Source organism: Pithys albifrons, chromosome 13 (genome assembly GCF_047495875.1).
Source record: "Pithys albifrons albifrons isolate INPA30051 chromosome 13, PitAlb_v1, whole genome shotgun sequence".
Classification (NCBI taxonomy): domain Eukaryota; kingdom Metazoa; phylum Chordata; class Aves; order Passeriformes; family Thamnophilidae; genus Pithys; species Pithys albifrons.
The window spans coordinates 13,948,160-13,975,381 of NC_092470.1; the positions used below are offsets into that span (position 1 = coordinate 13,948,160).

At 46.2% G+C, this 27,222-nt stretch overlaps 1 protein-coding gene across 2 annotated transcripts; it reads right to left on the reverse strand.

Annotated features, from left to right (window-relative positions):
• Positions 1 to 855: 855 nt before the first annotated feature.
• ACAN (aggrecan) lies at positions 856 to 25,844 on the reverse strand. Of its 2 annotated transcripts, XM_071568995.1 has the most exons (17): positions 25,775 to 25,844; positions 24,853 to 25,224; positions 24,017 to 24,191; positions 23,495 to 23,622; positions 22,611 to 22,904; positions 20,370 to 20,909; positions 20,058 to 20,232; positions 19,512 to 19,639; positions 19,097 to 19,390; positions 18,740 to 18,931; positions 15,569 to 18,622; positions 7,190 to 7,303; positions 4,342 to 4,500; positions 3,906 to 3,988; positions 3,453 to 3,597; positions 2,685 to 2,867; positions 856 to 1,188 (listed from the first exon to the last, which is right to left on the reverse strand). In XM_071568995.1, exons 1-17 carry the CDS (start codon positions 25,842 to 25,844, stop codon positions 1,100 to 1,102), a joined length of 6,195 nt encoding a protein of 2,064 aa, XP_071425096.1. In that variant the 3' UTR covers positions 856 to 1,099. The 2 variants fall into 2 exon arrangements, with proteins under 2 accessions (XP_071425096.1, XP_071425097.1); XM_071568996.1 differs by lacking the exon at positions 7,190 to 7,303.
• Between the last annotated feature and the right edge of the window lie 1,378 nt (positions 25,845 to 27,222).

Consider the following 27,222-nt stretch of genomic DNA (forward strand, 5'->3'; position numbering starts at 1 on the left):
CTCCTGCAAGCGCCTTGTGTTCCCTCATTAATGAGTGTTAATTAACCTCTCGGGTATCAGAACTGAAAGCTGGAAGGTGAAGCAGTTCCTGCTGGCCATGGGTTTTAGATGCTTTTTAGGCATGTGGGTTAACCTCTTTCTGAGGTGGGAGCTGAACAAGGAGGGCAGTGTCCTACTCCAGGGTCCTTAAGCTGGGGCTTGGGACACCCCTCCCACCTCCATTGTCTCCAGGGCTTCACCCTTGAGTGCTGGCTGGGGCTAAACCATTCCTGTCTAGCCTGGAGCACCCTTTATGGTTTCCCCTTCCTTCCTTGCTACCTTGCCATGGCTCACCCCCTCTCTTCCCAGACCACAGAGACATCCCCCTTCCCTAAAAAAACAACACTGACAAAATGCCCATTTCGATTTCACTCTCTTTATTATTTATCATTCTTTCAAAATAGGATATGTTCAAAAATATAAATAGGTGCAGGGAACGCTGGTGCCCCGCACGGTCCCCTGGAAAGAGCACGTTGTCCTGGGACGGGTACTGCACTGCAGAGGGGGCACTGGGGAAGCAGAGAGGGGCCACAGCCCACAGCCCCCGGGTCCTGGCTCTCAGCATCCCCTTGCCTCCCTCTTCCCACAGCTCCTTCCACCACAGCCCCCCGACCCTCCCCACCCGCCCTGACGTGCTGCAGCAGTAAAAGGATTCTGGAAAAAAAATAAAATAAAACCCCAAAAGGTGCTGTTCACCCTGGGGATTAAATAACAGAAATAATTACATTGTTCGTGGATAAAATCAGGAAAAAATAATCATCTTTATTATTTAACTTAACCCCCTGCCCTCTGCAAACCCACCCCCCTCCCTGTCCCCAAAGGCACAAAGATAATTGGAACCGGACGGTTAGTAAAAATGCTGAGATCTAATTTGTTTTGCTTTGGTGTTTGGAAAAACAATTTTTTTTAGATATATACACAAAGGTGGGTTTGTCTTTAATATAATTTTTTTCCTTATATGACAAAAAAGCAACAACAACAAGAAGAAATCGACTCTGTTAATATAACTGTTCCGTTAAAAATCTCTTTCTCGCGTTCCCCCTCGGTCTATGGCCCCGTTCTAATGGGTGGGTCTGTGAACGGCGCTGCCGCTGAGTCTCGACCGGCTCTTGGGGCTCCTCTTGTATAGCCTGCGCTGGTAGCTGGAGGCTGTGGAAGAGAAGAAAAGACACCTTGTTGGCAGAAGCCAGGACAGAGACGCTGCTTGTCCCTCTCTGGCCTCCCCAGCCCCTGGCTCCCTGGAAAAACATGGGCAGCCGCAGGCAGCGCTGCCCGGCGGGCGGCTGTGTGTGCCCCGGCGCCAGCCCGCCCACACATGGACAATCAGCCCTTCTCTCCTCCTGCAGCTGGGGTTTACTTCACACAGGGGAGAAGGTGCCCGGTGTTGGGCGGGAGGCCGGGTAGGAGCATCATCTCCGCGGGTGCTTGTGCCATCCCTTCCCTGTGCCTGCCCGGAAGGGCAGCTCTGCTGGTGAAGTGGGCTTGGGCACCGTTTCCCTATCTTGCTCGTTGCCCTATCGGTCTCTCCTCAATCCATAATCCCAGTATCCATTAGCAGTGGGCTATAGGGCACAGAAGGGGAAACAGCCCCATCTGGCTGGCAGTGAGGGACAAGGTTTCTGCCTGAACTTTGCTGGTGGTCTCCCTGGAAGCTGGCACTACTCTGGTGTGATAATTGCAGAATGGTTTTGGTGGAAGTAGCAAAAGCTAGCTGGGATCAGAAAAGGTCTCTTGATCACTGGCAGTCCATGCAGGGAGCAGCCTACAGCTCTCCAGATCCACAGCAAAGCCAAGGGAATCAGCATCTTGGACTGCACCAGGCAGCCGCCCTTGGACACCTCCTCCATTTTTCCTCCTTTCATCTCGTCCCTGGGGCAGAGGTTTGTCCCTAAGCCTGTATAATTTTCCCTGGCTGTGGGACCATTGCTTAATCTGCTTTATCTGGAATTGCCCAGATGGACCTGAACCTTGCAAGGAGGCCACTGGATGGATGGGATTTGTTTGGGGCCAGTAAAATTACTGTGAAGCTGCAGACAAGCAGGGATGGAACAGGGGTGTAGGCAGGCCTGAGAGTGGGCTGGAACACCAGTGGGAAAAGACTGGCTGTCATCAGCTGGAGGCCTGACAGGAGGAGAGTCAGGAGCCCAGCCCTGTCTCTTGGCTTATCTCTGCCTCAGGACTCCTGCCTGCTCCCAGGGCAGGGAGATACTGGGGAATGACTTGGGGGATGACAGTTCCCCCCTTCTATACTCTCTGTTGATGTAAGTGGTGCCAAAACTTGCCCTCTGAGAAGCCATTTATTTTTTTGTCTCTAAGTAGGCTGGGCCATTGGTAGTCAACTTGTTGCCCTTTCCTGGCTCTGGAACTGCCCCTACTCTGCCTTGGTGGAGGAGTTTTCATGTCAGGAAATCGCTCAGACTGTCCCTCCAGCCAGCTGATATGGTCCACACCTGCCCAGAACATGTCAGCTTCCATGGCCCCATCATGGAAAGCTTTCAAGAAGTCAAGAGAACTATGATTATCACCTTCTGCCTGGCTTGGATCTACCCTGCACACTAAGACAATGTCCCCCTTATTCCCAGCTCCTTCTCTCAGCTGCAGGGATGTATCAGCCCTAAGCTGAAGGTGCAGGGACCAAAACGTACGGTTTAGGCAGGATATCCGTGGCTCCTCCCACTGCCCGTTGGGCTGGCACCGGATTGTGGGCACATGGCGCTGGATGTAGCCTTGGTTGCACTGGTACCGCACCAAGGAGTTTATTTCATAGCGTTCTTTTTTCCGACCGAAGGTCCTGGCATTCTCAACTGCAGGGGGGTCCCCGCAGGCCACTGCAGGAGATGGGCAGAGACATGGAGAGTAAGAAGGGTCCTGCCTGACTGAGCAGGCAGCTCACATCCAGGCAGATCCTGCCTGCTCAGTGCAGGCTGGGCATGCACAGCCTTGTCACTCCTTCCACAGATAAAACCTTAACTCCCTTCGAGATTGTCTCTCTCCACAAAATTTAGGGGGGACATGGGAATTCTCTGATGGGCCTTGAAATTTAGCAGGGGTTTGCTGCAGTGCTCTGTTCCTGCCTCCTGGAAAGGAAGTGCAGCTGAGCATCACAACAGATATCTGTGTCCACATGAGGACATGGGAACTGGTGGTTGTGGGAGTGATGATGCATCAAGGGTATGACTGTGCCTGGGGATATTGAACCCCCAACCTTGATGGCTCATCTTATTTATTTTTGAGTCCTTGTGAAACTTTCACATAGAGCCTTGGCCAGCTTCTATTTCTAATTCTTTCCACCTCTTTGATCACCCTTTGCAGTGACAAAACACACGTTCACATGCACTGGGGACTCTGCTTCAGTCCTGCAGCCACTGCCAGAGCCCCCCCCCATCCTTGCTAGCATGGCACAGAGTGCTGACCTGTTCCTTTCTTGCAGGTGAAAGGGAGGTGATAGTTGCAGGGAACGTCGTTCCATTCGCCTTTCTCATGCCAGATCATCACAACGCAGTCCTCCCCCGCCGAAAAGAAGTTATCGGGTTGGTTGGGCCGCCAGTTCTCATATTGCTGCCAAGAGAGGAAATCCCTTTACCTAAGGCTGAGCCCTTCCCTTTCACACTCCCTCCTTCAACCCTGCTGCTGCCTTGCCCATGCCTCTCTCCAGCAGAGACCATGGGATGCCAGCACTGCTCCTACAGTGGTTATTTCTGCCACAATGGTGCCCAGGAGCTGACCAGTTTTACTGCTGGCTTTGGAAAAACCAAAAGCCCTCCTACCTCCACTCAATGCCCAAGCTAAGCACTTAGCATGTAACTCATGAGGCTCTTCCCCCCACCCTAAGCCAGTGCCTGAGCATGCTGTGGCTGTAGACTCACCAGGGAGTGCCCGTCAGACCAGCGGAAGTCGTTCTCCACAGCTCTGTCACTGAGGCCGATCCACTGGTAGTCCTGTGCATGACCTGGAAGAGCAGATGAGGAAAGAAGAGTGGGTCATGGTTGTCCTACACCTTGTTGAAACCATGTCTTTGCCATCTCAACTGTCTCTGGCCCTGGAGCCTCTGGATCATTTGGCTTCTTCCCAGTCAGTAGCCCCTGATGTCTTTATTTTCCTCATATCATACTTGTCCATCTCCCTCCCCTCTCAATTTGCCATGTGCATGGAAGCATCCATGCAAATTTGAGGCTTTGTTAGGATACATATGAGCACCAGTGGGGCAAATTGTGGTTTTTACACTATTTTTGATAAATCTGCCCATAGACTCAGAGTTCAATGGCTGGATTCCTGCCCAGTTTCAGTCTGCCCAGAACTCACTGTTTACAAATTCTTGCTCCTCTGGGGTGATGATACTGCTCAGGTGGGCTTGATGTTGTCGACATCTGGCCTCTGCATCCATCCAAGTCTCCCTCTCTTCAAAGTGCCTGTAGCAGTGGCCCTGGAACTTGGTCCAGCCTTCCTCACAGTTTTCCAAGTCTGAAACACACAGACGAGGGATGAAAATGAGTGAGTGCATGGGTCTGGAAGCCTTCTAGCTCTTAGCAGCTCCTGCTCTCATGACATGGGATAACACACGGTAACTGTCACTAAAAAACAAACCCTGACACTATCACCTGTAGAATATCCTAGGGAAAATTGTCAGAAGGCATCCAAGACACGCAGAGAGGGGAACCTGTGCTGAAGACTCCATGTCTGCAGTAAAATGGCCAGTGCTACTAGAAAACTTGCATGATACTGACTTATTCCTGAGCAATTAAATCCCCATGCTGTGTTCTTGAACCCCTCTCTTCCCACTTCTGCTGGTCTGAAGAGTTTTCTTGCTTTGGAAAAAACCTGCAAAACCCAAATCCAGATGTCCAGAATCAATGCATATGTGTTGAAAATGAAAGAAGGGATGTCTAGGTTCAGGTGGTTGTATGACTTGGTGTGTTTCTGGAGCTCTGGAGGAGAAGCAAACCTCCCAAAATGGGTGAAAAGAGATGGAGACAGGAACTTACCATGGTGTAGGGAGAGAATGAAATCTGAATGAAAAAGTTTGGAAGCTGCTAAAGAAGTACCAACATTTCTCCGCTTTTCAGAACATCTTTCACCATCTGAGAATCACTGAAGAATGGAATGCACTTACTAAAAAAAACCCAAACCCACAGATGGGAAGAGCAGAGGCAAATAGCAAAACCACCAGCAAAGTCCTTCAGCAGTTCCCATGCAATGCAACACCACACATCCACCTGCCACACGTGACTGAAGAGAAAATGAAATGTGTTTCATCTCAGCCTTTCAGGTGCCTGATCTACTATCCTTTCTTAGACTCTTGCTATTCTAGAAGTGGTGATCTTCCATGAATTTTCATGCCTCTCTTCCTTTTCAGTAGGGTTTTCTATACTTAGTTTCTTTCTTCTTTGTTAAACTTGGAGGGTCAAAGCACTTGTCATCTTAAATCACATTAATTCCTCATAATCCACCTTTCTGGTGCTATTCCAGCTGGAGGTTGCAGATGCTTCATAGATGTTGGAATGGCTGGTAGTTAATTGAGACATTAAATACATTTTCTGTTTTCTTCAACAGATGAAATGGGTTATCTGGAAGTAGCTGAAGCTCTAAGGATTCTTGAGTTTTGCAGGTAGATCCTTTGCACAAAGTGAGTGGAGAACTCACTCTGTCTTTTGAGATTTAAGACTCTTTTCCAACACCTTGAATGCTATCCCTTGTCATAGTGTGGGAATGGGACAGTCCATGATGCAGATCCTCAACAGGACATTTCCTAGGAGAAAGGACACTCTTTCCTACATAATTGTTACTTTGGGGTAAATATGACAGATATTTTCTTGGAAAAGAGTGATGAAATCTTGTTTCCTCATAGGAACACTGGTGTGGTGACAAGAAGGACTGTGTGCACAAATGGCAGAGCTCACCTACAATGTCCTACTGTTCTTGGAGACTGACAAAAATGATTGTCTGCCTCATGGGAATATGAAGATTTACATTCCCCACGGAATTAGGGACACTAGCTTCCTCTTGCATCTCCCAGGACAGAGCCCCCAAGTATCAGAGTCCATAAATCAGAGAAAAGAGAAAATTAAGTTCAGCTTGGACCAAACAAGATTATAAGCAGCTGCAGGGTAGAAAATTTCCTATTGGATTACAAGGATCTTCAACAACAGGTATCACGGATGGGTAAATCGAGGGCTGATTTGGTTGCGTTAGGAAAGCGATGTTAAGACAGTGCAATTCCTCTCCTGAGGGTACAATGATCCTGAGCCTCCTTATGGTCTTCTCCATGTGTTCATATGGGAAGCAGAATGAGAGATGCAGAGAAAGCGAAGTAGAAAATCCAATATGTATTATCAATATTCATGGCAAGCTGAAGAAGACACTGCAACCATTTTTCCTCTTTTGTTTGAGCAAAGCAGGAGAGCTTTCCCTCAGCTAAGCTGATGGAAGTTTAGACTTTCATCAGCTTTAAGAAAAAAAACCACAAATCTTTTTTGTTCCTTGTATAAACAAAAAGATGTATTAGTGCAGGTCAGAGCACCTAATTTTGATGGGAAAATAGGTCACTTCGCGTTTTCTCAGGCACATTCCCTGCTGATTTTGCCACATGAAGCCACGTTGAAGAGATGACAAAAAAGTCATGCTGAGTCAAATCAGTGGAGATTCCTGGAGTGAATGAGACTTCTCTCAGCTGTGCCTTCCCTGAGAGAAAAACAATAATTTTTCATGGCTCACTTGAAGCATCCTCCCATGAAATTCCAGTCTAGCAGAGGAAGTTTACCTGGGGTGAAGATGTACTCAGAAGTTTCCCTATTGTTACAGATGAACAGGAAGACCCTTGACTCAAAGTGACAGTGACTTCTGTGATGAACATTGTTATGATCTGTGCAGAGCTTCACAAGAGAAATTTTAAAAAAAGAAAGCTGAAGACCTCAGAAGCTCCTGCTTAGGAATCTTAGAGGACATGGTGCTGTGATGAACAAAGTAATCAGAATATATATTCAATAGCCTCAAAGTGTTTCCCTAGTGTGTTTTAAACTGATGTTAGAGGTTAGCTCACTGAGATGAGGGCAGGACTGATTGGAGCATTAGGGATCAGCTTTTTTTGGAGGGGTAGGTTGGGAACAAGGTGTTGCAGCAGTTAGTAAGATTAGCTGAAACCAGTGGGCCGTACCGATCTCACACAGGTCCCCTCCGTAGCTGGGAAGGCATAAGCATTTGAAAGAGTCGATGCCATCAGCGCAGGTAGCTCCATTCAGACAGGGACTTGAGTGGCACTCATCGGTGTCTGCAAGAAATCAAGGGCTTCCATTAGGGCTTGGGGCAGGCAACTCCACCAACTGGAGAACTTGTTTCCTTGCTTGTTTAGGAGGGAGTATCAGTTGTTTTGGGGAAGCTTGGAAGGGTTGTGTTTTACAACATACTGCTGCTGGAAGAATGAAGGCAAAAGACCCAACCCACCCTGCAAGAAAGACATTGGATTTCTAGTGGTTGAACACCCATCTGAAGATATCAGAATAAGCAGTTCAAGATGTAGCCAACACACAGCAATCAGTGTCTTGGACAGCTGTGGTAACTCTTCCTTGTCTACTGTCTCTGCCTGATGCATCAAATATGAAAACTTGTGTCTGTGTCTCCATCAGCTAAGGGTCTACGAGGAAGGATGTGGAATTCTTGTAAGTGATGGAAGCATCCTGAATCATATCTCTATCTCCTAACCAATGTTCCTGGTTGTTAGTGCTCACTAGAAGTTTCTTCCTAAACATAATTTAGATGAAGTTCTGTGTTAAGATATCTCTTCTCAGTGAAGATGAAGAAAGTGCAGACAGGAAAAGAAGTGGGTTCAAAGGTGGTTCAGAGACCCTCAACTTTCTCTCTTTGAGGATCTTAGCCTCTTTCTCAGCGATGAACACTGGAGTGCAGTGCCATTTTCTCCAGAACTGTTTCACTATGCATTCTTTTGCTTGTGATGGGGCTGGAAGAAGTTGGTACATCTTTTCTAGCTGTGGACTCCATCTTGGTGGAGAGAGCTTTGGAGTCAGAAGAAGAGTCATCCAGAATGGAAAGATTTCAGATACATTCAACTCAGAAACATGGAGGAAGACTAAGAAAGAAAGTGGGAGCACATCCACGCAGGTTAGGATGAATTATGACTGGTTAGATCCTCATGTGAGACAGCATTTCTTTCACTCTCAGAAGAAATGTAAGGCTTTAACAGTGATGACTAACACACTCCATGCTCTTCTTGTGGATGAGAAGGGTTAGTGAGGAAACATTCAAAGATGATAAACATGCTGCCTGTGGAAATACCAGAGCAGAGCAGAGACTCCCTGACGTCCATGTTCATCTTCTGACTGGGATATAGTTGGTCAGATATCATCCCCTTGCAGAACTATGGCCCAGCTGCTCAGTGTCCCCAGACAGAAGAGTCCAGATGTTTGTTATACCCCATGTGGTTGTCTAGTGACTGAGTGGCCAAGGTCTGGTATGTCAACTGGAAGCTGACATGTTCTGTAACGTGCTTAAGTGATGAAGAAAATCCTTTTTGACTTTGGATGGTAAATATGTGTGTGTTTTGAAGCAAGAAGATTGTCATATTTATTCTAGGCTGTATCACTCTGAAAAGTGAAATCATTCTTCAGATGGCTGATGAACGTCTTGCTCCAGTTTTGCAGTTTTCTGAGAGAAGGATTTTTCATTCTGGATTACCCTTCTAAATCTTAATGCTCTCTGGATTTCCTTGTTCATTGTAACATGAAGAAAATTCTGTTTCCATGGTACTAATAAATACTTTGAGACTTTCCAGAACAAAATGAGAGTCACAAGTCTAGTAGAATAGAAGAGCTGAACTTGGCTGAGTATTGCTTATTAGTCACACTTGAAATTCCTAGAAGATAGGAAGCATAAAGAAAAATGAGGTATTCTGAAGGATGATTGCAACTCTCGAGGCCCCTTGGGCTTCCCAACAGCAGTGACAGCAGAAGTTCCTGTTGATTCTGGTGGGCTCCAGCTGAACAAGTAAGTAAAGGCTTTCCTTAATTTGTTAGGCTCCATGAAGTGAAAAGATCTCCGTAGAAGTGGGAACAAAACACACATGGAAGGGAGCTAAAGCTGAATGGTTAGCAGGGGATAATGAGGTTTTAGCTGTCTTCAACCTTGTGTAGTAAAACTTGGCATGTCCAAGATCTCTTCTGATATGCAGGAGACCTGCTGTGAGTAGCCATCCCTGGTCTTGGAAGAGAGGGGAGCAGGCACACGTGTGCAAAGTCATTGCCACAAATTTCTCGCTGGGAAATAACACTGGAACAGAGCTTCCTTTTACAGATATTGTATACAGTATGGCTGTACATATTATATATGCTGTAAAAACAAGTCTCTGCATATAATATATATGTTGCATATCTCTTCATGCATATACAGTTTTATATATGACCCATAGAGAAAGGGTGTGTACTTGTAGGTAGTGTTGGAAAAACAAACAGCGAATACAAGTGGGACAGACAGGTTTCCTTCCCAGAGATGTGCTGCAAATGGCTGGACAGAAGATGTTTAAACACATGATGATCATAAATACCAAAGTCCCCCTTCAGCTTATTGAGCTGTTGAGGCAGTGTCCCTTTCTCCTTCTGAATGTAGAATCACCTCACCAAGCTGATATTAGAAAACAAACTCAAACGTATCTGTTGGGTTAGAGGAAGCATTGCCGATTCTAGTCCTACCAAAAAACCTGGATTTTGGAGGTCTTTTAGAAAGGTCTAAATGATAAAATTGGCAGTAATGTTGCCCCTGGAAATCCTGGCAAGTTGCTTTGTGAGTGTTTCTAGGATCAAAGTCGCAGGATTTACGGGAGAGGAGCACTCCATTAAAAAAAATTGCATCTATCGCACAACACTTGGCTATTTTCTTCATAATTTTTATATGCTATAGATGTGTCCACTTCCACGTTGTTTAGAGCTAGATGAGGTCAGCAAATTACTGTACGCCCCTTCAGCCAGCTAAAATCTGCAACAAACACACTGGGTGTGCCAGCTCTGCTCAGCATAGAGAGAGCTCCCACTTTCACAGCACCGGCTGCCGGGTACTTTTGGCACTCAAGGGTCTTATACAGACACGAGCTATTTATTTGCTTGGGTGAGCAGTCATCCAAAAAGTCAGCTGTGCTTTGTGATGCAGCTCAAGTGCTAATTAACCGACAAGACTACTGTTATTATTACCCCTTGTTAACGAAGGCCAGCGATGTATCGTGGAATGCAGAAAGGAGGCAGTCCCTGCTTTCAGGTGCTGCGGCGGTAAAATAAAGACGGGGAGAAAATGCTTCACGGTGCCAAAAATAGGAAGCCCAGTTAGAACCTGTTATTAATTCACTTCTTGAGGGTAATGCAGAATTAGTGACTCTTTAGGAAAGGATTCATACTGCAGTTAATATTGCCCAGAAGTTGGAAAAGGTTATTCAGTTCTACTGTCACAACAGTTTCTATTTTTTGCTACTAGCAGGATCGAAGCTCTTACTTCTAGATGTTGGGGGGGGGGGGGGGGTGTTTTGTTTTTTGTTTGTTTGTTTGGGTTTTTGTTTGTTTGTTTTTTTAAGAAAACAATTCAAACAAAATAGCCAATGTAACCTGGGTCTTGCATCTGGAAGATATAAACTTGGCTGGAGGAAGTGAGGGGAGTTATATAGCTGCAATGCAAACTTTGAATTTGTTTCACCATTTGCTTCCTAAGATTTCTTTTACTTTGCCAGATACATACTATATTTAGTCAGAATCATTTTCTTTTGGTGCAACTAAATACAGCGGAGGTATTCTTGGCATCTCTGCCCATGCTTTGGGAGTTGGAGCTACATGATCTTTAAGGTCCTTTCCAGCCCTAACCATTCTATAATTCTGTGATTTTCCCAATGCCTTTGAAAACATTTTGCAGTACTAGATAATGAAAATTGGAAATAGGAATCTGTTAGAAATGAAAGAGAAATAGGTTGAGCTGGGTTTTGCTCAGAAGGCAAATGACCTGTAAAAGTGAACACTCAGTGTCAGTGATGAGAAGGAAATGCTTTTAAATCTTTTATCTCAAGCTAAAAAGACAATGTTAGAAACAGTGCTATCACTTTGAAACAGTACAGTCTGTGCCTTTCTCTCCATGGCAGCCTGTATGGAAGACGAGCAAGAATATCCATTAAACAAGGTCAGCTTTGTGCTTAAAACATCTACTAAGGAGAAGCATCTGGTAAACCGAGAGGATGGTGTCACCCAAACCCTGAACAAACTATAGTTTTCCCGAAGCTGTGAGTAACTGGTTTAGTAATATACCCTAGGCTATTTCTATACCCTCCTGTTTTGTTCTGCAGAGAGGAAAAGGTAAAACAGAAGGGAAAGGCCAATAGTGCCTGTTGTGCCCTGCACTCTTTCTCTATAGGCCTCCTTGTAAGTGCAATTATTTGAATAGGGAATTGGAGACCAACCTGATAATTATCTTCTAGAGACTGAGGAAAAAGTAGTCCAGGTACAAATTAAATTTGTTTTTCAGAGACTGCTGGGAAGTTTGAACTACTGGTCTGATAGCTCAAACTGCAAAGAAAAACATTGGAGCCATTGTAGGGTGACTCCTAGAAGAAAAGAACAGGAGGAGTTGGGGCAACCAGTTCTCTCACATTTTAAGGTAAATGCTAGTATCAGACATCATGTAGCCAGCTAGTGACTTGCTATGAGCAATTAAGTAATTAAAATAATTAACTACAATAATTGAACCAAAGCCTCTCTGTAGCAGATGTATTGCTGATGCCTTACAAAACCCTCTATTCTACTACAGATTGTCAAGTTTCCAGGAGGACCTGTTGATCTGTTGGAACCTTCAATTTGTCCCACAGTCTCATTGAGGAAGAGCTCAAGAAATTTGGACATCTCTGTCTCCAAAATATTATGTGCAGAAGTAAAAAGACAAGGAAATAACACTAGTCCAGGGCTGTATGTTACCTCTGCAGAGGAAGGTTTTATTTAAGCTAACTAACTTCTGATGCAAAGCAGACAGACTCTCCAGGAGAAATCAAATCATCTGGTTAGCCACAAATGATCTGTGCTTTTGCTTGTCTTTCATCCAGGACTGGTACTTTCATCTCCTTCTTGAGACCATAATTTTCATTCCACATTAGGTGAAACATTATGAAGCAGGTGAACATTTCCTTGACTTTTTTCCTGGGTGATTTTCTCTGGACCTACAAAACCCTATCCTTTGGACTTCCATCTTGTGAAGCATGAGGAAAGACCATCAAGACCTTTCCTTGTTTGTATTATAATCTTCTGCTGTGCTGTGGTCACAGGCAACAGAATTCATGGACTTGTTTCACAAGGGACAAGCAAAACTCAACAGAAATAGATGCCATTTCAGCACATTTCTCTTTTCCCCCCACAATGTGAGTGAAGTTTTTAAGTCATTAACTGGTCAGAATGCTCCAAACCACAGCCTTTCACTGAAGTGCCAGCATGCTTTTTTCAGCTAATAATTATTTGTCTTCAAATGTTACCAGAAGCAAAAAGACCCACTGAGTTGGCAAAGCCCTGGATGAAGAAGCCAAGCCTATGGACAATTCTTAAATCTTGCAGGGTTTCTGCCCTCATGAGGGAATCAAACTGCTGATTAAAGGCATGTACATGCACAGCCTTCAATTTAGTTACATACTAAAAAATACTGGCACTCTAAGTGTTAATCTTTGGTCTTCTTATGCTTCTGGCCCTGGCTTTTAGAGACAAGCAGAGCAGAAAAAATACCAGCAGAGTAGCAAAATACCATTCTTCTCAAATCATCCAACTAAATAGACTGCTGGATCTAACCAAACCCCTCCAACAGCAGGACCAGAGGGCAACAGCGTCCCTGCTCCTCACTCTAAGCTCCTTCTACAAGCTGAACTAGCTTCATTAACTCTTTAATGTTAGTCAAAATTCATTGCATTTAGTGGGCATCCACTGTATCCCACAAACCCTGCGCACAGCACAAGGCACAGATATGAGAGCTGATTCTTTTGCAAGAGCTAAATTTCAAGACTGGGAAGCTTCAATTAAAAAGGCAGCCACAACATGGAAAACAACATTCTGGGATCCAGTCTACAGTTCTTCTGTGTAGACTTTCAATGTTCACAATCCCCAGAGCACTGTAAAGACTAATGACTCAAAAAAGGAGGATTCTCTTTTTCTCCCCCCCCCCCCCCCCCCCCCCCCCCTTTTTATTTCTGTTGTCATCCCTGTGCAATAATTCTCTGGAAGTTTGTCTTGTTGCAAGGGTGTTGCAAGTTTATGGTCAATACACTCTGTTGCACCTTTATGAACTTCCTTCAGACCCTGACCAGGACTGAATTTAATCCTGGAGAGGCAGTGAACTAAAGAAGTTTACCAATAAACAGAGAAGCTTTGACCTGGAATATCTTCCCTGGTAGGAGCACCAGCCATACACATGTACTCAAGTCCATATCTAGGTTATAAAGAGTGTACATGCAGTCGTTGCTTACCTTTTGCTGTCACCTGCTAAGAAATCCCAGCTGCTACATCATCATCTCTGTGACTTGCAAATACACACGTTCTAATTTCAGAACATTTTCAAGCTTCTTCACACATGAGCAGCTGAACACATGGTTATCTTTCAAAATACTTCACAAGAATGTTGGCTAACAAATGGTCTGAAGAATCTGGCAATTGCTTTGTGGGTAATTTATAAAAAGAAAAAGCAGTGGAATAAAACCGTATTTTGGGGCCAGTAATGTTTCTTTGTGGTTTTTGTTTGTTTGTTTTTTAATTTTTACTGAGCCTCAATGGCTTCCTTCCTTCCCCTCAATGCCGATTTTGCTGGCTTTTTTTTGTCTCTGGGCTTGGATGTGGCAGTGGACATGGCCCAAACACAGGGCCCATGACTCGTGCAAGAAGAACTTTTGGTCCATAACTCCTGCATGACTCTGCCAAGTCAGTGCTGTGGGAATGACTTCACTGACTTGCCCTCACCCTCTTGTGCAGTATCTTCTGTGCAACTGCTCAGCAGAGACAGACGAGACCACAGATGTGTTGAGAGCAGAACTGAACAAAGGTTTGTGATTACCTGTGCTCTCAGAGGGAGAGAAGTGACGCAGAGGGAAATGCAGTGACTCATTTGAAACACTTTGAGGATGGAAATGACGTTAGCAACCAGGCTGAGTCTCACAAAGCCCTGCATTTACAGACCTTATCAAGTCCAGAGCTACCTATGTTGAATGGTGTAAATTGATGAAAAAGAAGCTATTTAGGAGGCAATGTAGAAGGGGGTGGAACTGATAATACTTTTGCTAGGAGGAACTGAGAAAATCACTTTGCACATACATTTTGTACCATACTTAAGCAACATCTCTTAGATGAACATGTGGCCCTTTGAGAACTGAGCACATGTAGGAGCTTCATAAAACAACACAAGCACCAATAGCTTTCAAATGGGGCTTCTCCCCAGGTGCCAGCTCCTGATGACAGCAAAGGGAAACCAAACTGTGTCCAGGGGTGTTGTGGACATCCTGTGTTACCAGAACTGGACTTTTATTGTGGCCAAGAAGAAGACACCAGGAAGCACAACATCTTGTATGTCATTTTCTTCTCACTGCATTATCCTAATGCTTTCAGAGCATGTGAACGCTACCCAGAGAATAGTTGTCAGAACAGTAGAAGAGTGTTTTCTCCATAAATGGTTATTCAGATTTAAATATTGTGCCTGTTTATACTTGGCAACAAGGAATCCTACCAAAGATAGAGCACTGAAACACCAAAAAGAGGATGAGTGGATAGAGGAGCATTTATCATCAGAGCTGACAAAAGCTAGTGATGCTCTGAGCATTGTCTCACACATTTATCCCATTCTATCTGCAGAGAGCAGAATAAGACACAGATCAGAGGGTGGCCACATGATTTGCCAAAGGGGTCAGAGCAGTCTGCCTGACGCAAACATTGCAGTCAGTGCAGATGATGCTCAGAGCAGATATTTGTTTCCAGCTGGCTTGCTTTGCCTCTTACCCCTCAATGCCACAAAGCTGCTGAGGGAGGGTTTGCCACTTCACAACAACCCTTGGGGGTATAGGCAGCAAGTCAACCCACCATGGAAAGAGAAACAGAGTAGGACAGGGACTTGAAGCCTGTCCTCCAACTTCTCAGATGCATTCAGGGTAAAAATCTATGGCAGGTAAAGCCAGTCTACCAAGCATTGGAACAGGCTGCCCAGAGAAAAGGTGGAGTCACCATCCCTGGAGGGATTCAAAAGATATGTAGATGTAGCACTGAAGGACATGGTTTAGTGGTGGTCTGGACAGTGCTGAGTTAACTGTTGGACTCAATTATCATAAAGGTCTTTTTCAACCTAAATGATCCTATGATTCTATAATCATGACATGTGAAAAACCCCATATATTTTTGGCTTTTCACCAGAAAAATATTCTGCTCAAGTCTGCCTCTGTGTCAATGTTCTCTGCTGTACAAAACCCAAAAAACTGACAGCTACACTCCCTCCCTCCCTTCCCTTCCATTCCATAAAACCTTCCCTTCCATATGAGACACATTACCTTCTGTAGTGGGTCCTAATGTGTCAATTGCTTCTTGTGAGACTTGAGGCAGGGTGGCAGTAGTGGTGGCCAACAGATGGGGATTGTCTAGAGCAGCAGCTGCCTCTGTCTCTTGTCCTGACACAGAAGGAGGGGAAGGCTCTATTTCAAGCTGAGCCTCTTCAGGGTTTCTGGGTTCCTGTGTTGGTTCAACATCTGGAGTCCTGGTACTAATTACAATGTCTGAGACAGAAGTTTCCCCTGAAATGCCTGCGATTGAGTGTGTCACAGCCCCAGATGTTGCTCCAGTAATCTCCTCCTCGGGAGTACCAAAGGGCTCCCCACTGGCCAAAGACGTGGCAGCTGTTTTGATGTTAGCAGGCAATGGTGATGCTTCCCCACTGGTTTCATGGACTGTGAATGTTTCTGTGCTGGTCTCTGAAAATGTTTCACCCCAGGCTTCTTGACTTGTGGGTGTTTTGATTCTAATTTCAGGAAATGCAGAAGTTTCCCCACTTACTTCTTGAACTGTAGATGTTTCTATGTAAATTTCAGGATAGGCAGATGTTTCACCCCTGGCTTCTTGACTTGTTGGTGTTTCTATACTAATCTCAGGGAATGCAGATGCTTCACCTCTGGCTTCTTGACTTGTGGATGTTTCTATTCTAATTTCAGGAAATGCAGATGTTTCACCACTGATTTCATGGACTGTAGAAGTTTCTATGCTGATTTCAGGAAACGCAGAAGTTTCCCCACTGGTTTCATGGACTGTGGATGTTTCTATGCTAATTTCTGGGTAGGCAGATGTTTCACCCCTGGCTTCTTGATTTGTGTATGTTTCTATTCTAATTTCAGGAAATGCAGAACTTTCTCCACTAATTTCATGCACTGTGGAAGTTTCTATGCTGATTTCAGGAAAGGCAGATGTTTCTCCACTGGTTTCACGGACCGTTGAAGTTTCTATGCTAATTTCAGGATAGCCAGATATTTCACCCCTGGCCTCTTGACTTGTGAATGTTTCTATTCTGATTTCAGGAAATGCAGATGTTTCCCCACTGATGTCTTGACTTGTAGATGTTTCTATTCTGATTTCAGGAAATGCAGATGTTTCCCCACTGATTTCATATATTGTAGATGTTTCTGTGCCACTTTCAGGAAATGCAGAGGTTTCGCCACTTACTTCTTGAACTGTGGATGTTTCCACAATTTCAGGATAGCCAGATGTTTCACCCCTGGCTTCCTGACTTGTGGAAGTTTCTGTGTAAATTTCAGGAAATGCAGAGGTTTCCCCACTGATTTCTTGAATTGTTGATGTTTCTGTGCTAAATTCAGGAAATGCAGATGTTTCCCCACTGATTTCATGAATTGTGGAAGTTTCTATACTAGTTTCAGGAAATGCAGATGTTTCACCACTGATTTCATAAGCTGTGGATGTTTCTAGACCACTTTCTGGCAATGCAGATGTTTCCCCACTTAGTTCACTAGATGCAGAGACTTCACCACTTGGCCCCAAACTGTAGGGAAATGTGACAGCTGTTTCCCCACCAAGTTCCTGTGACACTGTTGGTCTTGTCACAACTTCTATGAAATCAGAAGTGACTAAAGTGACCTCTGGAAGCCCTGAGACCTCCCCACTAATATCAGTCCCTACTGAAGACTGTTCACTTAGATCTATGGCTCCAGAAAAGTCTCCACTGAAGTATGGGATCCCAGATGGCTCTCCACTGAAGTCTTCTCTCCCTGAAGGAAATCCACTAGTCTCAATGACTCCAGATCCTTCTCCAGATAGTCCTCCATCTCCAGAAGCAAATCCACTGATTTCTATCATCCCAGATGGCCCTTCTCCCACCTCTTGTGCAACTGATGTCTGTGTTACAACTTCTACCAAAGTGGTATCCACAAGAGACACTGTGGGAAAGCCAGAGGTGAGTCCACTTTCATCACCAGACAGCAGATCACTGGTTACATCAACTCCAGAGACATCTCCACTGCTGTCAGTGACTCCACTTGGATATCCACTCATCTCCAGCACTCCAGACACACTCCCACTAAGGTCTACGTGTCCAGAGGGTTCACCACTGATATCTAAACTCCCAGATACAAGGCCTGATGCATCTTCACCTCCTGAAGGCATTCCACTGATTTCCAAAGTCTCTTTTGCTTCTGCTTCTGTAATTGAGGGGGTTGTCATCACTTCCTCCAAAGTGACATCTACAAAGGTAATGCCAGAGGTCTCGCTGCTTCCATCCATACCAGAGGTAAGGCCACTTAGGTCCACCAGGCCACTGACCTCATGTGTTCCAGATGTTTCTCCACTGACATCTAGTCCTGATGGCAACCCGCTGACCTCAGACCCTCCAGAGGTCAGTCCACTATGATCGAGTACTCCAGAGGGTTCCCTGCTGGACTCAGCTCCTGAGGGTAAGTCTTGGATTCCACTGCTGCTGTCCCACTCAGAGGATGGGAACCCTGACAGATCTCCTTCACCACTGACTCCAATGGACCCTTTTCCCTCCTCTTGCCGTTCTGGCACTGTTGTCACAACTTCCACCAATGTGGTATCCACAAGAGAGATGGTAGGAAAACCAGAGGCAAGCCCATTTTCCTCTCCAGATGACATGCCACTGACTAGCTCGGTGCCAGAAATTTCACCACTAGCTCCAAAAGGCAGCCCACTGCTTTCCACTCCAGATGGCATGCCCCTAATTTCTGGTATCCTTGAAGTTGACACTGATACCTCTCCCTCTGCAGAAGGCAGGCCACTGATATCAACAACACCAGAAGGCACACCACTCAGGTCTCCTGAGGACAACCCACTTTCTCCAGGTAGGAAGCCACTGGTATGCAGGTCTACTGATGGTAATCCACTCTCTCCAATCCCTGAGTGTTCTCCACTAAGTTCAAAAACTTCAGAAGTCAGTTCTCCACTTGTATCTGGGACTCCAGTAACCCATCCAGATGCTGAAGATTCACCACCACCAGATTCGATCACCTCCCCCGACACTTCACTGATGGAAGCATTGGTACTTGTTTCCTCTGGTATTATGGTAGCTGGAGGAAAAGCAGATGGACTAACTGGAAAAGAAATAGCAAACAAAGAGGATTTGGGAAAATTATTTATACTTTGAAAGTGTCCCAACCCTACAGCACCAGCCAAGCATGACACGGGCTACAGGGAAGCTCTGAACCCACCTGAGAGCAGTGACACATCAGTTGGAAAGACCTCTGTTCCCCAGGCTGTTTGATTTTCAGGTTGAGTGGCAAACTCTGTCTCCACAGTCACCTCCTCCCCAGAGGGTACCCCCTCCACTCCAGGGATCACTTGTGTTGCCAGCACATCTTCAAAGAATGGAGTGACCCCCTCCTCCTCTGCAGGAGGCAGAGCTGCAACAAAAAAGATTGAAGAGACTTTCCAAAAATTCACAATCTAAGGTGCTGGTGAAGTGCCTCACCCAAACCAATACCCCAACACCCCCAAACTCCCACATGAAATCAATCCCTTTGTCTGAGGAGACATGTCCATGTGCCCTGAAAGGGATGGGAGGGTACCTCTGAAGCAGAAGGCGTGGTGCCGGGACAGCGGGTCGGGGAAACCCGTCTGGTTGTGGTGCTGGTAGACAGTTCTCACGCCTGGCACGTCCTCCCCACAGGTGGGGCGAGGGCTCACGATGGGGTAGCGGAGGCTGCCATCGGCCAACCAGCCTGCGTAGCACCTGTCCAGACCCTGCTTCCAGGCAGCGTGGAGTTGGCCAACAGAGGCCAGCGTGGCGTTTTGGCTCTCACAGTACTGCTGGGCTTCTGGGAAGGTGAACTGCTCTGGCTGAGTTGCAAAGAACACCTCGCCTGAGGGATGGGAGAGAAAACAGGAGTGAATCCCTGCATCCCACCCATGCACACACAGATGTGGAGGTGTGATGCACTTTTTTCATTCACAGCAGTGCCAAGGGGAAGGGGAAGAATGTACCCTTGAGCCTGTCGATGTAGCAGTACACATCGTAGGTCTCTGAGGCTGGGCGCATGCCATACGACCGCACGCCTGGAGAATTTTCTTTGTCTCCTGCGCAGTTATTTCGGGGATTCACAATGGGATACCTATCAAAAGAAGAAGGGAGAAGGTAACCCAAAGTCAGCTTTATGTGCCCAGCACTGAAGACTCTGGTTGGGAGCATGACATGAACCCTTCACTGTTAGAGGTGCTCAGAACACCCCAGTGTGACTTGGAGTCAAGTCCACTTACAGCCTGGGACAACAAATACAAATTTTCCTCTACTTTTCCTACATACCAGGAGGACTCACTGGTGCAAGGTGTATACATGTTAGGAAATGAGGAAAACAAGTGGAGAAGAATAGGTCTATTGGCCACTAGATATTGTGGCCTGGAGACAGCCTTGGGTCAGCAAAGGTTTAGATGCTGATGAGGAGAGCAGCAAGATAGACCAGAGTAAAGCCACAATTTCATGTGTGAATAGTCATTTTGAGAAGTGTTGCCCCCAGGTTAATAAAGTGTTACCTGACTGTCTGGTCCCGCAGCCAGCCTGCATCACACTGGTCAAAGCCAGCCTCATAGGCAGCCTGGAGCTGCTGGGGAGTGGCGATCACTGCACTGTTCTCTAGACAGGCCTGCTGGGCTTGGACAAAGGAGAAGGCATATCTGCTGGTGGCAGCACGGTAGTGGAACACCACACCTAGGGGAAGAGAAGCTGTGGTGAGACAGCAGGTACAGGACCCTCCTGCACTGAAATGCATGACCAGAAACAATGCAAGAACCAGTTACCTTTAGGAGGAACTGATCTTTAGGCTTCTCAGAGTGCTGGTGACTTACCCGTGGGGGAGATGGGCTGCTCAGGAAGGTGACCTGCACCAGGCACTGCTGTCACTTGCACAAGTTGATCTTCCACTGTGTACATGGAGGCAGACTCTAGTTCTGGTGTGGCTGTCACGTCCACGACCTCTTCCACCGAGCTCACCTCTGCTGTTTCAGTGGTAACAGCAGTGCCAAAGGCTATGGTGGTGATGGCAGTGCCTAAGTCTGTGGTGGTGACCTCTTCAGGCACAGTCCACACTGCTGTGACATCCTCCCCAGTCACATTTTCCTCCTCTGTGGCAGCTGTGTCTACTGTGACACTGGTAGTGAAGAGACTGGGCAGGACAGTGAAGCCCTCATACAGCTCAGTGGCGGTGGGTGTGATCTCAATGGGCTCCAGGGTGGCAATGCTGCCACGGGCCTCCTCCTCTGTGGCATTGTGTGACAGAGGCAGCTCTACCTCGGTCTGCGTGAAGGTCTGGACAGTGAAAGTGCTGCCCAACTCGCTCTCTGTCCCGTCGATGAACTGCCCTGGGAACAGTGTCTCAACATCGTCCCCTGCATCAGGAAACAAAGCAGCAAACAGAGAGGACAGTCAGTCTGACAAGGTGGACTGCACTGGTGCTGCCTCCAAGAAGAAGCTGGGTGTTTGCTGGCTCTGAGAGGATTAAGGAAATCATAGTGGTTTTGTAAAAGAAATTATTTTCCTTCCTCCACTGGGGCTTTCTACAACGCCTCAGCACGGAGGGCAGGGTCACGAGGCAATGCGCCACGGCGTGCTCCGCATCTGGTGAATCAGCGGGGACATTCCATTCCCTGCTGTCCTCCCTGTTCTCCTTCCCTGGAACACCTTGCCCATATCCAAGTCTGTACTGACCTCTAGTGCTGGCTGCAAGGAATTTAAGGTGGCTGGAGGGAAGTAGGGGAGCCTGGATAACCTCCACGGCAGCAGTTCTATCTGAGCCGTGGGAGAAAGACAACTGGGCCCTCACCAGGATGGTGATCTCCTTCTGCTCTGCCCAAGTTACGACTTAAGAGTTCGTCCCATAAAAGCATATTAACCTCATTCCCTGCACAGCCAGTGCCACTTGCTGTACCAAATACATGCAAACAGCTCCTACCTGTTCCCTCCCATATAATTTTCCTGCTCAAGTCACATCCTTTGGGTCTAGGAGAATGTGCTTAACATGCCACTGAGCAGGTCAGTCTCCAGCAAGGACCAGTGGTTTACAGAGCAGCATAAAACAGAAGTGTGAGGGCAGGTAAGGGAGAGATGGGACATCTTGGGTATGCAGCAAGGCAGGTCTTGGGTGGGGAGGGAGGGAGAATGAGACTCTGCCAGGAATTTCCTCTAATAATGCTTTCCCTGCTCTATTTATTTCCAATTCCATTTTTCTACTAGTTTATTTTAGCCTCTCAGACATCAAGGGATTCAGAGAGAATTTGATAGAGATGCTCAGACAAGGACTGACTCTGTGCAGCAATTTCAGATGCAAACCCTGAGATAATCAGAAGACTGTAGCTTGGTGGACCAGTCTTTAGCTTGGCCACATAACTGGGTACCTGCAGGGGTCTGGGAGATGCATTTGAGCACAATAGGTTGGATCAGAAGGGTTTCTACACATATTTTAAAATATTGCTACTTTTTTAACTATAGCAATCCTATTTGAATGCTATTCTCTGGTTGCCCTGAATAGACCATCTATCACTGTGCTTTGCCCAATTCTTGCTGAAGGAAGAAGTGTGCAATTAGAAGAAAGGAGGAGTAGCTGGGATGCTCTCCACTTCCTAGATACAATTTTGCTCCATGATTGCCAGAGACTGTGTCAGTGTCAGATTTATCCCACCATGGAAACTCAGTCATATGTCTGTACCACATCATGTCACTATACACATCTTCAGGGTCAGACCTGTTTTTTTCATTCTCTTCCATCTCCAGCATTCAAAGTCTTGTACATCAAGCACCTGAGTTCTGCTCCATGTCTCCAGGAGAGCTATGAAAGCAGGAAGGTGTGGGAGGACTGGAGAGAAGCGGGCTGTGTTACACCCACCTCTGCAGAGTCTCTTGTGCAGGTCAAACAGCTGTGTACTTTCTGGATCTGCTTCCTACCCAAACAAGAACTTAGTCCTTTGCCAGACCTGCTTTCTCCCCTTTTAAAAAAAACCATTAGAGAAGCAAGAGGTTATCTCCAGCCAGGGAGTTCCTGCTTGCCTGTGTGTAGAGACACATTGCTTAGTCCCACAGCCCCAGGCACTCACCACTGTAGCAAATGGCATCGTAGCGGGAGTCGGGGTGCGGGTACCCTGTCTGGTTCACATACAGGTACACAGTCCTCACGCCCACCAGGTTCCCCCCGCAGTTGGGCCGTGCTCTGGAGATGGGGTAGCGGACGCTGCGGTCGGCCAGCCAGCCTGCGCTGCACATGTCCATGCCCTCCTTCCAGGCCAAGTACAGCTCTCCCGTGGTGGCCAGACGAGCCCCCAAACTGCGGCATTTGTCAAAGGCTTCTTGGAAGGTGAACTTCTCGGGGGCAGTGGCATAGAAGACTTTACCTGCAATCACGCCATCCGTTAGCACAGGAATTACCTGTAGTATTTGATCCAAATTCCCTTTCTGTGCCCTTCCCACTCCTAAGAGTTTGCATAAGGTGAAGAATCCTGTGTATTAGAGGTGAACTGCAACTCCAGGTGGGTGACTGTTTATAAAGACCAGAAGAAAGTGAGTTTTACAGACTGGAGAAGAACTTACCAAACCATTGGGAGCCACAGGGCAAAAGGGACTTAAAGGACAATTGCAGTCCTGTTGTGCTGAATATTTCAATGGATCTCTGTCATAAACATGAGTGGTTGACTTATCTGAATGTCACACCCTCAAATGGATGACCAGGCTGGATGGTGTGGACTTTAGTGAAGGTTATGTGGACTCCACCCTCTGTACTGCATTAGTCATTTGACATTAAAGTTGTTCAAGGTCTAACAAAGAGACTGTAGTCAACATCTGGCCTGACTGAAATATATGCTTTTCCATCTTTAACCTGTCTTTTCTGTAGCTCCTTTGTGTCTGTATTTACTGTTGTTCAGTCTAGGCATCATGAGGGTTTTGGAGGTTTCTGTGCCTAGTAACAATGAAACCCTCAAATCACCTTGCATTTGCTCTGCATAGCAGTAAACATCATAGGTTTCATCTGGCTCACGGACACCGTAGGTCCTCACTCCTGGAAATTCATCCTTGTCACCATAGCAGCGCTCCCGGGGCCAGTGGATGGGGTACCTGAAGGAGAGATGGTGCATAAGTGGTGGGGGTCAGAACCCTGGCAGCCACAGGAGTCTGGGAGAGAGCTGCAGAGCACTGTGCACTGTGGTGATTTTTACTTTTCCTGGTATCTGGGGAAGGGGAAGGATGATATGCTGTCTTGTTTTCACTCTGATAGTCCTTGGAGCACTGACCAAATACATCAAGAAGAGGTACCTTCCTAGTGTGGGATTCACAGCTCAATATGGCTGAGCCACACTTGTGCTTCTTGGCATAGCATTGGCTTGCAATCAACCATCTATACCTGCACATCAGCTGCTATTTAGCAAGCATTTTCAGTTGGTGGCTTCACTACAGAAGCCCTTCCCTAATGACCCTTCTGAGGCTTTCCTTTACACTCCACAGTTCCTACCTGACAGTCTGATCAGCCAGCCAGCCAGCATCACACTGCTCGTACCCATCCTCGTAGGCAGCCTGCAGCTGCTCAGGAGTGGCAATGACAGCACTGTTCTGGATACAGGCCTGCTTTGCCTTCTCAAAGTTCAAGGTGTACCTTGTGGAGATTGCTCTGTAGTGGAAGACAATGCCTGGAAAAGATAATGGCCATCACTCACATCACCAGCTCTTGCCTTCCAAAGAAGACACAAGAGAAAGCCAAAAACAGACCTCAGCCTGTACAGTCCTGCAGTGAAAGATTGTTTCCCTGTCTTATACACAAAGCAAAAATCACAAAAAAAGATAAGAATTGTATGAAACTTTTATTACTTTATCTGCCTATTACTAGGATAGGCTTTACAAAATGGCAATGAAAGATATTCTAGAACAGCCTAGTTCTCCATGTGAGGGCATCCCACCTCCTAAAATGTTTGCAAAAATTTAAAGGTCTGACAACAGCCCTGTTCCAGCGTCATCTGCTTGAGCAATACCCCTGTGCATCCAATTCCACCTCCTGCCAAGGATGTCATATTGCTGTCTCTGTAACTCACCTTCTGCCAGAAGAATAATTTTTTTGCCATATATTTTGACATGAGTTATGTTACTGGTTTATTTAATCTGGTCCTAGCTTGCTAAAAGAAATGCCTGGCCCTTGGCTTCTGCTTATCTACCTATCACCTTGTCTGTAACCTGACAGAAAGGGCTTATACCTATGGAAAGAGCTGTGCCTTCACTGCCCATATACTTCTTTGTCCCTTCTGCCAAGCCCAGGCAGCAAGATCTTGAGAGGAAAAAGCAAGGGCAAGATCTCACCTTTCACTAGGACCTCTATTGTGTCTTGTCTGTCCTCAATGCCATACATCACTTCGCAGCGATAAATCCCAGTGTGGTTGGATCTCAGTGCCTTGATCTCCAGCGTGGCATCAGTGGGGATGGCGGGATAATTGGGCAAGGAGATCGCCTCCCTGTACTCGGAGTTGAGCCGGATTTTTCCTCCAGTGGCCACTAGCAAGACAACTTCAGTCCCGTTTGAGAGCTTGCTCCATTTGATCCGTGGGGTCAGCATAACACTGGTGTCCTGTTCCTCTGGGATGTTGAAGTAACAGGGGATGTTCAAGGAGCTTCCCAGGATAACACGCAGGGGAGACTGCTCAGGTATCTTGACTTCCAGGCCATCACTACTGTCTGCAAGTTCCCAAACAAAGCAATGATTATGTTAATAACACATTTAGTGCAAAATATCTAGAGCTTCCATGTGATCCAGTGCCTACATCTGCTGTGCAAACCTGTACCCATGTATTCAGACATAACCTTTTTGGTGTAGACTAGAAAGGGAAGCTATCACAGTGATCACTGCACCATGGTTGCTTTTGGGATTTGGATCAATGCTGGTTGGGGAAATGAAGGGAGTGAAGGGAATGAGGGGAATGAAGGGCTCTACGGCAGTGCAGCTTTTGCTTGCGCTACAGGATCACACCTGATAATGTTTAAAAAGGGAATGCTGAAATTCTCTGTATCCCCATAAATCTGCTTTTGCCTGCAGCTATCTCCCTGGCTTCCCAAGCAGATGAGCAATAAGAGGCTGTGGCTGTGTGCTCCATCTGAACTGAGGAGCCTTTTGTGTGCACAGAGCAGATCTTGGGTACACTTATTTCTGGGGGCTGCCCATACTTGGGGATGGCACCAGAGTGCAGCATAGAACTCAGACCCACCTTCCCATACTCTGGACACGTACCTGAGAGCGCCACAGAGTTGGCTGTGGTGATGACTTGCAAACACACAAACACTAATAGTAAAGTGGTCATAGTTTACCTGCAAGAAGAAACATAGGGAGAAAAGATTTGTGACAGTGGTATGTTCACACAGAGCTGAGTGCTGCAGATGCTGCTACAGGGCAGTGCAGTGCTTTCAGCTGACCCTTAAGCCTCCTACACTCCTCATATGGGAAGTGAAAGCTGATCCCTGGGGAAGGATGCCGTCTCAAAGTACCTCTTGCTTCAGAAGTAAGTCCATGAGACAAATAAATAAGATGCTCTGCTATGTACAACAGACAGAAGTGTTATTATACATCACTTATTATATAGCTCTCCCAGTTTCTCACTCGTGATTCAGTCTTACCTGTGGAGCAGGAAGACAATTTTACAAAAGGTCTTCACACCTATTACCTATTTACTCAAGAAGGACCATCACATCCACGAAGCCTTTGTCTCAGAACAGGAGCTGCTCCTCATTGGTCATTCCCACCCAAGCCAGTACTGGCTCAGACCAGATGGTAGAAGCATTTTGTATTCCTTAAAATGCTATGAAGGGAAATGTGCCCTCTATGTGGTGGAAAGGCCAAACCTTACAACTCTTTGGTCCAAACTCTTGCACTGAGAACATACAAAGTCTTAATTACAAATGGATCCTGAACTGATAGAAGAAATCCACAGCATATAAGCCTGGGCATCTTAAATCTACCCTAATAATATCCCATTGGAATCCTTCAATTAGTCAGAGCAACCTGCTACTTCTGGAGAGCTTTAGGAAAAGAAAGGAGCATCCTGCTGACATTGAGTGACAGAAGCAATATAGGGAGGCCAACTAAATTAATCCTAACTGGATTATCATCCAGTATAATATCATGGCATATTAAATTGCCACAAAGAGTCAAGTTGGTTTCAATATTTCAAATAAAACCCATGTCCTCTGTCAACCCAGCATTGTCTGACATCCCATTTCAGCCCTGACTCAGAAGGAGGGACCACACCTACTGAGTCACTGGTGTTTCCTTTGAGGTCACCTGTCCAAATATTGGCTGTGTAACTCCTCTGATTTAGAAAGATTCCAGCTGACTTCAGCTGATGGGGAACATTCTAAGTATGTGCCTATTGACCTTGTAGATTGTTAAATAACCTCATTGGTACAAGAAAAGGCCAAAAATAAACCTCATCCTGTACAGTCCAGCATTAACATTTCACTTATGAAAAGAGAGACCTCCATGGACTCATTCATTTCAATCTGACACATCACAAAACCTGATCTTCAGTGAAGAGAGAGAACTATACTGACAGAAAATAGGAGATAACAGGGATGGAACACATTGGCAGAGAAGCATGGAAACTTCACTTTGCAGCTGTAGGGCTAAAGACCAAATTGACATATCCCAGTTTCTGAATAAAATGGGAATAAAATTTCAGGTAA